Source organism: Nycticebus coucang, chromosome 1 (assembly GCF_027406575.1).
Source record: "Nycticebus coucang isolate mNycCou1 chromosome 1, mNycCou1.pri, whole genome shotgun sequence".
NCBI classification, from domain to species: Eukaryota; Metazoa; Chordata; class Mammalia; order Primates; family Lorisidae; genus Nycticebus; species Nycticebus coucang.
The window spans coordinates 77,112,427-77,124,566 of record NC_069780.1 but is presented as its reverse complement, the minus strand read 5'-3'; the positions used below and the strand labels follow the sequence as shown (position 1 = coordinate 77,124,566).

Genomic DNA, 12,140 nt, shown 5'->3' with positions numbered 1-12,140 from the left:
TAGATGCACATACATCCTATTAATAAGTCATTTTGCAAATAGTGTAATAATGAAGGAAACATGTTTATTTTCTTTCAACTTGTACATTAATGTGTTCAGATTGTTACTAAATTGTTAGAATATAAGGTTGTTTGGACTAAACTACCTGAAAAGCAGAAATATTTACTATTTTGGCAAAGAGTTTCATGAAAAATTACTGAGATGCCAAGAGTGTCATGAGTCAAAAAAAGTTGGGGACCTCTGGACTTAGCCATTGATAGTCTCAAGTTTGGTTTCAGGAAGAAATTTAATGCCTGCTATATTCCTTTGAAATAAAATCCACTTTTTAATGTTGATTCGTATATCATTACAGTAAATATGTAGGTCAGGATGAAAGTTTTGAGACTGTGTTATGGTCTATTATTTCACTTCCAAGAAACACAGTTTTTATTTATTTTATTAAGTCATATATACATAGATCATGAATACATTTATGCCTTTGTGGGATTCTATGTGTTGATTATTTGTACAAATTAGAGTGCTTACATCCTACTAATTAACGTAGCTTTCACCTCATTTACTTAATCACAGTGTTAAGATGTTTGTGTTCAATACTTGATAGATTTGACTTGTACCCTTGCAATATGCTCCATAGGTGTAGTCCCACCATTAACCCTCCCTCTATAGAATAACTCCATTTCTTCCCATCCCTCTCCCCATCCCTCTCCCCATCCCTCCTTCATCCTGGGCTATAGTTGTTATTTATCTCTCATATGAAAGTGTGAGTGATTTTAAATTGCTTTTATAGTAGTACTCAGTACATTGGATATATATTTTTTCCATTCCGGAGGTACTTTACTAAGAAGCATATTCCAGCTCCATCCATATAAACATAAAAGAGGTAAAGTCTCCATCTTTTTTTAATGCTGCATAGTATTGTATGGTAGACATATACCATAATTTATTAATCCATTCACGGTTAATGGGGCTTCTTCGAAGACTTGGTAATTATGAATTGAGCTGCAGTGAACAATCTGGTGCAAATATCTTTGTTGCCAAGTGATTTTTGGTCTTTTGGTCTTTTGGACTATATACATCTAGTATAGGAATTGTAGGATCAAACGGCATCTACATGTAGATCCCTGAGTGTTCTCCAAACTTCTTTCCAAAAGGAACGTACTAGCTTTCATTCCCACCAGCAGTGCAGAAGTGTTCCCTTTTCTCCACATCCATGCCAACATCCGTAGTTTGGGATTTTATGATGTGGGCTACTCTTATTGGAGTTAGATGTTATCTCAAAAGTTTTGATTTGCATTTCTCTGATGATTAAAGATGAACATTTTTCATGTGTCTGTAGACTGTGTGCCTTTCTTCTTCAGAGAAGCTTCTGTTCATGTCTCTTGCCCACAATGAAATGGGATCACTTGTTCTTTTCTTATTAAAAAGTTTGAGTTCTCTGTGGATTCTGGTTATTAGACTTTTGTTGGAAATATAACCTGCAAAAATCCTCTCCCATTCTGAGGGCTGTCTACTTGCTTTACTTACTTTTTTTAGTTTTTTTTTTTTTTAAAGAAAGTGGTAAAGATTTATTAGTAAGAATGAATTGTTCCTAAGTCCCATATAGAATTCAGAATAAAATGTTTAGTTATTTCTTTCAACAACCTGTAAAGAAGCAAAGAGTAAAATAAAAAAAATTAATTGAGCTTCTTTCTAACTTTTTTCTTCTAACTTTTTGGAGTCAAAGAAGTTGGTTAATTTCTTCGGAATTTTTTAGTTGCTGCCTCTAGTGAATGGACTAGATGTACTTTTCTGATCATATGGCTGTTTTCTCTGAAAGCTGACGATAGGTTACCATCCCATCTAAAAGCATTTATTTAGTTATTTTAGGTATATACAGTGATACTATTCCCACTATAATTAGTTTTCATTAAACATTTTTAAATGAATATTTTAAATCTGTGTTTATGTTTTAAATAATTGGTTATATAGGAGGTAGAATTTTTAATATATTAAATGGATCTGGATGATATGTTTAATTAAAGCCCTTTAAATGTTTCATATAAAAATCTGCAGGGTAAAGATAGTTTTTCCTGTCCTCTTATACATTTTATTTTTGTGTCACTATTGAATTAGAATTTATAGTCTGTTGGATAAAATACTTGTTTTTGTTGTTTGCATGGTTGTAGTTAAATATTTTATTTTAAAAAATCCTTATCTGATTTCTTAGGACTGTTGTTTGTAAGGTAAAATATGAGCTATCTGGTAAAAGTAAATATATAGGTAAATACTGAATTCTGTGGTAATGTAATGTTGATATGTAAATCACTGTAGAATTTAAAAGAGAAAAGCATAAGATTAACTAAATCTTTATTAGTACATTTACAATATAAAAGATGTAATTTATTCTCATAACTTTAAGATATTTTACGTAATTCTCATGGTAACCACAAAGAAAGTACCTATGGAAGAGAAACAAAAGGAAATGAGATAGTAATCAAAGCATATGTTAAAGATAAACTAAGATACAAAGAAAAGTTTATAGTTTATTAGAACAGTTCATGAATCAGGAATCAGGAAGTACCAATCCAAAAAAGGATTTGAGCATTCATAAATCAGGAAGCACCAAAGTGAAAGAACTTCAATAACAAAGTGTAGAGACTGCAGAAATAAAACAAAGACACATTTTGTTTGGGTATAGTTGTAAAGTTACCTACTTTGGTCTATCTTGTTAAGTCCCTGATTATATCATTATAAATTAATTGCCTGCTTTTGATTAGTCAAGCTTCAGTTTTGTTTTTCTCTAATATAATAAAAATATGTATAAGAAGTGGCCTAAGTTAGGTTTGTACTTTAAGGAAGGGTAAGGTTATATTCAAGGCCTACTTGTCTTTGCTTCAGGGTTTTCTAGGCCTAGACTCCATTTGCTTTAACACATCACTACAAAAAGTCAGTGAAACACAAAGGAATTTAGGAAGAAAGGAAAATAGACAAAAGAAACTTTAAGACATACAGAAAACAATTTACAAATAGAATTAAGTTCTTTCCTATCATTAATTACTTTAAATATAAACAGATTGACCACCCCAAGAAAAAAGATGTCAGTTTGTTCATTGGAAAACAAAACAAAACAAAACAAACGAAGATCTAACTCTTATATGCTGTGTAGAAGAGACTCACTTTATATCTGAGGAGACACTGTGACTATGAAAGGATAGGAAAAGAAATTACATGCAAGCAGTAACCAAAAGAGAATAGGGTAGGTCATACTTATATCAGACAAAATAAACTTGAAGTCAAAACTCTCATAGGAGATAAAGGACTTTATATAAGGACATGAGATTAAATTCACCAGAAGACAAAACAATTATAAATATATGCATCTAACACCAGAGCTCCTAAATATATGAAGCAAACCTTGACAGAAGTGAAGGGAAAGTAGGCAGCAACAAAAAGTAGTAGGACACTTTGATACTTAACTTTTCAATAGTAAATATAACAACCAGACTAAAGATCAATAAAAAACAGAGGACTTGAACAATAATATAGACCAGTTGGATTAAACAAGCATATACAGAGCATTCTGTGGAATAGTAGTAGAATATGCCTTCTTCTCAGTTATATATGGAAGATTCTCCAAGGTAAACTACATGTTAGGCTGCAAAATAATTATCAGTCAATTTAAGGTTGAAGGCATACCGAGTAATCTTGTTTGACCACAGTAGAATAAGATTGGAAACCAATTGCCAAAGTAAAACTGGAAAATTCACAAATATGTAGACATTAGTACACATAAACAACCATAGAGTCAAAGAAAGAATCATAAGAGAAAGTAGAAAACAGTTGGAGACAAATAAAAATGAAAACATATTTAAATTTATGGGATTGAGAGTAGACCTCAGAGGGAAGTTTGCAGTTGTAAAGACTTGCATTATAAAAGAAGAAATATCTTAAATCAGTAACCTTACTTTACACTGCAAGGAAATAGAAGAAAAACAGATTAAATCAATGTCAGCATAAGGAAGAAAATTATAGAAAGATCAGAGCAGAAATGAAATAGAGAATAGGAAAGACATAGGAAAAAAAACCAATGAAATTAAGCGTTTTTGAAAAGATCAACAAAATTGACAAACCCTTAGCTAGATGAAAAAAAACAACAACAGGGGACTCAAAATCAGAAATGAAAGAAGAGATGTAACTGAAGCCACAGAAATAAAAAAGGATTATACGAGACTACTGTGGAACAATTATGTCAACAAATTCGATACCCTAGAAGAAACGGATAAATTTCTAGAAAGACTAAATCAAGAATAAATTACAAAATCTGAAATCAAGAATAAATTACAAAATCTGTAAAGAGTTATAGCTAGTAAGGAGATTGAATTAGTAATATAAAAACTTCCTGGCAAAGAAAAGCTGAGGACTAGATGCCTTCGCTGGAGAACTCTATGAAACATTTAAAGAATTAACACCAGGCCTCCTTAAACACTTCCAAAAAATTGAAGAATAGGGAATAATTCCAAACTTATTTTTATAAGGCCAGTATTACCCTGCTACCAAAGTCAGATAAGAAAAAAAACTACAGACCAATATTCCTGATGAATATTGATGGAAAAATCTTCAACAAAAATACTAGTAAGGGCGGCGTCTGTGGCTCAACGGGTAGGGCGCCGGTCCCATATGCCGGAGGTGGCGGGTTCAAGCCCAGCCCCGGCCAAAAAAAAAAAAAAAAAAAAAAAATACTAGTAAGCTGAATTTAACAAGACATTAAAAGAATTATATATGATGGCGAAATGGGATTTATTCCTGCAAAGAAGAGATGGTTCAATGTATGACAGTCAGTGTAAAACACCACATTAACAGAGTGAATTACAAAAACTATATGATTATCTTAACTTATGAAGAAAAGCATTTGATAAAATTCAACATCTTTTCATGATAAAAAAATTAAACAGTCTATGAATACAAGGAAGCCTCCTTAACGTACTAAAGACCATATATGAAAAGCCCAGAGCCAATGTTACAATTCAATCATGAAAAACAGCTTTGCTTCTGAAATCAAGAAGAGGGTAAAGATGCTTGTTCTTGCCACTTCCATTCTACATAGTACTAGAATCCCCAGGTAGAGCAATTATGCAAGAAAGTAATTAAAGGCATCTAAATTGGAAAGGAAAAAGTGAAATTTATGTTTACAGATGACATGTCTTATATATCAGAAGTCCCAAAGATTGTACCAAAAACTATTAGAACTAATAAATGAATTGAGAAGAGTTGCAGGATACAAAATCAACACACAAAAATCAGTTGCATTTCTGTGTATTAAGAATGAATGATTAGAAAATGAAAGTATGAAAACAATCACTTTTATCATAGCATCAAAAAAGAATAAAATACTTAGGAATAAAGTGAACCAAGTGTAAAAGAATTGTACACTGAAAAGTACAAAACGTTGAAAAAATTAAGGACACAAAAGACATCCTGTGTTCATGGAGTGGAAGACAATTTTGTTAAAAGTTCATACTACCAAAACAATCTACAAATTCTGAACAATTCCTACTTGCATAAATAGAAAGACCATCCTAAAAGTCGTAAGGGATCTGAAGAGACTATGAATAACCCAAAAATCTTGAAAAAGAAAAGCAAAAACTGGAGGCTTTACATTTCTGGATTTTAAATCTTAACTACATAGGTACAGTAAGAAAAACACTGTTGGACCTGCTTAAAGGTAGACATACAGACCAATGGAACTGAATAGAAAGTCCAGAAATATGTATGGTTAAATAATTTTTGAGAAAGGAGCCAAGACTACATACTGAGGCAAGGAGAGTATCTTTAATACATGGTGTTGGGAAAACTGGACATCCACATATGAAAGAATGAAGTTTGACCCTTACTTCACACTATCTACAAAAATTAGCTTGTAATGGATTAAACCTAAAACTGCAAAACTCCTAAGAAGGAGAAAGCTTCTTGACATTGGATTTGGTAATTCATATTTGGTATATTGAAGTGTCTTAAATATGATACTAAAAGCATAGGAAACAAAAGAAAAAACAGACACATAAGGTAATATGAATTTTAAAAAATTTTTCATGTCAAAGGAAACAATGAACAGAATGAAAAGTTTACCTACAGAATGGGAGAAATTCTTTGGAACTCATATCCAAAATAATGTGAAGAAGTTCTATAATTCAACAAAAAAATAAAAAACCTGATTAAAAAATGGGCAAAGGTATTGGATAGACACTTCTCTAAAGAATATATATGAATATAGCTAAGGGCAGAATCAATAAAGCAATAAACAACCTACAGAATGGTAGAAAATATTAGCATGTCTTACATCAAATAGAATGTTGATAACCAGACTCTACAGAGAACTGAAGCAAATCATCAAGAAAAGACCAAACAATCCCACTAAAAATTCGGTAAAAAAACATGAACAGAAATGTTTGAAATGAGGATAGACTAATGGCTAACAAGCAAATGAAAAAATGCTCAATAACTCTAATCATTGGGAAAATACAAATCAAAACCACATTGAGATAATCACCTAACTCAAGTGAGAATGGTACCTATCAGAAAAAGCGCCTGTAATCCCAGTGGCTTCCGGAGGCTGAGGCAGCGGGGTGCCCGCAGCCCGAGTCTGAGGTTGTGGTGAGCTACCACGCCCACTGCACTCTGCTCAGGGGCATAGGGTGGGACCTTGTCTCAACAGAAAAAAAAAAGAAAGCTCTAAAGCAACAGATGCTGGCAAGGATGCAGAGAGAGATGAATACTTTTACAGTGTCAGTGGGACTACAAACTAGTACAACCTCTATAGAAACACTTCAAAAAATTAAAAGTAGACCTACTATGTGATCCTGCAATTTTGCTGCTAGGTATTTTTCCAAAGCAAGCAAGCAAACAAACAAACAAAAGACATTTTATAAAAGAGACACTTGTGTTGAATGTTTATGGCAGCAGAATTTACAACCACAAAAACGGAACAACCCAAGTGCCTTTCAGTTCATGAATAGATTAACAAAATGTGGCATATGTATACCATGGAATACTACTCATCCATAAAAAATGATGACCTAGTGTGTTTTGTAATGACCTACTTGGAACTGGAGACCATTCTCCTAAGTGAAGTATTATAAGAATAGAAAAACAAACATCACATGTACTCAGTACTGTATTGGAACTAGTTGATCAACATTTATGTGCACATTTGAAGAAAAACTCAATGGAATTTAAGTAGGTGAGAGAGGAGAGGGGGATTGGAAAATCACAGCTATTGGGTACATTGCACACTTTCTGGGTGAAGGGCACACTTATACCTTTGACTTAAAACATACCAAAGGAAACTAGCGAATTATATAACCAAAACAGGTATACCCTCAATGTTATAAAAAAAAAAAAAATATATATATATATATAAATATATATATGCACATGAAAAGATGCTCAGTGTCACTAGTCATCATTAGAGAAATGCTAACTGAAAGTACCATGAGGTATGATGGCCACTAAAAAACAAAAAGTGTTGATGAGAATGTGGTTCCAATATAATTGGAACCCTTGTGTACTGTTGATGGGGATTTAAAATGTTATAACTGCTATATAAAGCAATATAGAGATTCCTCAAAAAAATTAAAAATAGAATTACTGTATGATCCAGTAATTCTCCTTATGAGATATTTACAATAGAATTAAAAGCAGGATCACAAAGAGATATTTGCACACCCATGTTGATAGCAGCATTATTCATGGCAGCTAAGAAGTAGGAATAACCCAAATGTCCATCAACAGATGAATGGATAAAAGTATGATATATGCACACAATGGGATATTATTCACCTTAAAAAAACGGAAATCCGTTGCAACAACGGATGAACCTTGAGGACATTGTGCTACATGAAACACTCCAGTCACTAAAAGACAAATATTGCATGATTCCACTTAAATGAGGTATATAAAATAGTCAAACTCATAGAGACAGAAAGTAGAACTGTGGTTGGCAAGAGTTTGGGCAGGGAATGGGTAATGGGGAATAGTCCAGTGGCTATAGAGTTTCAGATTTGTGAGATAAAAGTTCTAGAGGTTGTTGTATAACAGTGTGAATATAGTTAACATTCTGACTTACACACTTAAAAATGCATTAGGTGGTAAATTGTATGTTATGTACTTTTTACCGTAATTTTTAGAAAAGACAAAATATAAGAAAAAAAAGACAAAATATACTCTATACAGCACTAAGTTTTACATTTTTTAATGGAAGGTTTTAATGTCAGTTCATTTGATTTTCCATTACAGCTTTCATGTAAAATTTTCTCACTATAGAATTAAACAATGAGAGGTCCTCTTATTTGATATTATTAGAAAAATTATTTTTGGCATGTGTCCTTAAAGTTTTATAGTAGTGGTGATTTGTATCAGATTTTAACTGTTCTCTTTTTTATTCTTAGGGTACATTTAAATTCAAAGCAGAAAGTGACCTTTTCCTTGCTGAGCATCACAAACTTTTATTGTATGATGGCAAACTCTCTAGTGCCATTGCCTTCACATACAATGCACGGGCTACGGATGCCCAACTTTGCCTAGAATCATCTCCTAAGGACAACCCTTCAATTTTTGTTCATTCACCTCATGCACTCATGCTCCAGGTACTAACTATGATCTTTTAAGAATATTTTAAATGGTAATTTTTTTTATGTATTATTGAGGTGTATTTGGTAGCTTCTATTAGATACATGAAATGTCACATTTCAGTGTTCCTGTATTTACTATTGTGCTTTCTAGTTTAAGAAATCATTGAAATTGGCCAGGTGCTCACGCCTTTAATCCTAGCACTCTAGGAGGCTGAGGCGGGTGGATTGCCCTGAGCTCACAGGTTTGAGAGTAGCCCAAGCCAGAGTGAGACCCCATCTCTAAAAATAGCTGGGTGTTATGGTGGGTGCCTGTAGTCCCAGCTATCTGGGAACTTGAGGCAAGAGGATCTCTTGAGCCCAAGAGTTTGAGGTTGCTGTGAACTATGATGCCATGACACTTACCAAGAGTGACAAAGTGAGACTCTGTCTCAAAAACAAAAACAGACAATAAAATCATTGAAATCTTTACTGTTTTTATTTTACAAGGATGTGAAGGCAGTTCTAACACATTCCATTCAAAGTGCTATGCACTCAATTGGAGGAGTACAAGTGTTGTTCCCACTTTTTGCACAGTTGGATCATAGGCAGTATCTGTCTGATGAGATTGATTTGACTATATGGTGAGTGCCTTTATTTTTTTCTGTAATTTGGTGTGAGAGTTACGTTCATCACTGTTGAGCTGCACATAATACCTTTCAGGTTTGTTGTACAGTCAAAATAGTTTAAAGAAATTTAGGAGCTATAAATGGCATATCAACTTTACTAGTTTTAGTTTAAATTCTTATCAGTAGGAAATCTGGAAGCTTTAAGAAACAGTAAAGTTATTTTAGAATGAAGTTGCAAATGGTGATAATGGATTTGTCAAAAACGAATACATTTTTGTCTAAAGTTTTAACTTCAAAAATTTAAAATTCTTATTTGGCAGTAATTTATTACGGGAATTTAGGTTTTTATATTTTAATTGTTTATTACTGATTTCATGTATGTGATTGAAAGCTAAAATTTTTAATGGTGTTATTTGGAGTGATTTAGTCTTTTTAAAAAAAAATAATATACATTTGACACATTTTGTCTGCTTTGTAGTAGTGTTGAGTCTGAAAAAGTGGATTTTGAATTCGAGGATAAGTTATAAAATGTGGGACAGGATGTCTAAATGAATTTCACATGGCTGTATATTCTAGTGAAACTATGGATAGTAAAAAAAAATTGTTCCCTTTATTATTTGAGTAAATTAAATGAGTTTTACATTCTTCCATTTTGAAATTCTCCCTTTGATTTCTGCTGTCATATTAATATATAACTTTATGCCTATTAGCAGTTCATATAATTAATGATGGAATAGTTTTCTCTAGATTATTCTTAGGCAGCAGAACTTCTTTTTTTTCCCTTTAAAACAATTAATAAGGTATTTGTCAACTATATTTTAAAACATGAAAATTAAATTACTCTTGACATAGTAATACATCTAGGATTTTTTCTTTCTTTCTTTCTTTTTTTTGAGACAGTGATGTAGCGTCTTAGCTCACAGCAACCTCAAACTCTTGCTTTCGAGTGATCCTCTTGCCTCAGCTTCCCAAGTAGCTGGGATTATAGGCACCCACTACAACACCTGGCCATTTTTAGAGATGGGGTCTCTCTCTGGCTCAGGCTGGTCTTGAACCTATGAGCTCAGGCAATCCCCCCACCTCCGCCTCCCAAGTGCTGAGTGTGTGAGCCACCCTGCCGGCCATAGCATTTTTTTTGTCCTGCTCTAACAAGGCTGCTTGCCTGCCTGCCTCCACTCTTCTTCCCTTCCTTCTTTCTTTCTTTCCTCCTTCCCTCCTGGCCTTCCTTTTTTTCTTTCTTTATTAGAATTGCTGGTATTTAAAGCACTGATGATGAAGTGGATATTGGCTGCCAATCTTGCTTTCTCTCTCTCTTTTTTTTTTTTTTTTTTTGTGTGTGTGGAAATCTTTCAGAGCTTTTGAGAAGATGGCAACACCTGATCTTATTCCATTCCCTTTTGGATGTCCCTAAAAGTTACAGGTAGTGGAGTACAGTTGTAGCTCCTATTGAATTTTAAAAGTCTTCAAGATTGGAGAATTGCAATGTTGGTTTTTTTGGATAGTGAGAATACTGTTTAAATTAGTGTTCTAGGACCTCAAGTTTTACTCCACTATCTTTTCCCTCCGTTTGGCCCTTAACCCTTCAAAATTTAATATACTTGCTTATTTAAGTTACATCTGTTTTTTAAGGCCTTAGTGTATATTTATTAAATATTTTTAGTTTTTTTTTTTTGAGACAGAGCCTAAGCTGTCGCCCTGGTAGAGTGCTGTGGCATCACAGCTCACAGCAACCTCCAGTTCCTGGGCTTAAGCGATTCTCTTGCTTCAGCCTCCCAAGTAGCTGGGACTACAGGTGCCCACCACAATGCCTGGCTATTTTTTGGTTGTAATTGTCATTGTTGTTTGGCAGGCCCTGGGCTGGATTCGAACCCACCAGCTCTGGTGTATGTGGTTGGCGTTAGCCACTTGAGCTACAGGTGCCGAGCTTTTTAGTGTTTTTGGACATTGATTATTTTTCTCTATATCATGCATATTTGTCATATTGTTTCTAAATAATTTGCCTATTTGTATGTTTTGGCAAAGTATGTGAAATAAATAATTTGAGTAAATATTACTCATTAAAAATGAGTCCTACATTAAAAATCTAGTTCTGATATAATGTTGGAGGTAATTTTATTTAAACTTCAATTTCTTTGAAATGGAGAACTTTTTATTAAGGTAAATGAAAGCCTACATCTATCTAACCTAATTAAAAAAAAAAAGTAATTTTTTTTCAAACCATTGCTTTTTTTTTTTTTTTTAATTCTAGTTCAACCTTGCTATCTTTTATCATGGAATTGTTGAAGAACTCAATTGCTATGCAGGAGCAGATGCTTGCCTGTAAGGGCTTCTTGGTAATAGGGTATAGTCTTGAAAAGGTAAAGTATGAAATATTTTGCATTTTTTATTCTTAAATTGCAGGCCACGTACTTTTTCTTCTAAGTGGCTAAGGAATTCTGTCTGCAAGTATGTCTCTTTGGTTACAGAAAATTACCTAAATTAAAATAGCATTTGGTTGTTTTCACCTTTCTTCCCTTCCTCTATTGAAGAAATGTGATAGTGAGCTTCACAGCATCTTTAACTCTGAGCATGGTTTGTGGGCCAACTCTTTTTGGTATTGACAGCCTGTAATTTACTTCCTTGCTTTGAATTAGTAGTAATCTTTGAACCACTTTTTTTGTAGTCTTCCAAATCTCACGTCAGCAGAGCAGTACTTGAACTTTGCCTTGCATTTTCAAAATATCTAAGTAATCTGCAGAATGGGATGCCCCTACTGAAGCAATTGTGTGATCACATTCTTCTCAACCCTGCTATATGGATTCATACCCCAGCCAAGGTAATCTGTAAAGTGATTTTGTGTTACTATCTTTGCTAAGTTTTTCCTTGGGAAGAGTGATAATTTTAAGGATTTTCTTTTATCCTTTTACATACTGTTACGTAAGATTTTAGT

At 33.4% G+C, this 12,140-nt stretch overlaps 1 protein-coding gene across 3 annotated transcripts in view; it reads left to right on the top strand.

The window, feature by feature from the left end:
- LRBA (LPS responsive beige-like anchor protein) overlaps positions 1-12,140 on the top strand; it is a 791,645-nt gene that overhangs the window by 96,825 nt on the left and 682,680 nt on the right. For all 3 annotated transcript variants that reach the window (XM_053582486.1, XM_053582498.1, XM_053582475.1), the window contains exons 10-13: positions 8,424-8,621; positions 9,093-9,226; positions 11,460-11,568; positions 11,874-12,026. In XM_053582486.1, coding sequence (XP_053438461.1) covers positions 8,424-8,621; positions 9,093-9,226; positions 11,460-11,568; positions 11,874-12,026 — 594 coding nt within the window. The remainder of the gene's footprint in view (positions 1-8,423; positions 8,622-9,092; positions 9,227-11,459; positions 11,569-11,873; positions 12,027-12,140) is intronic.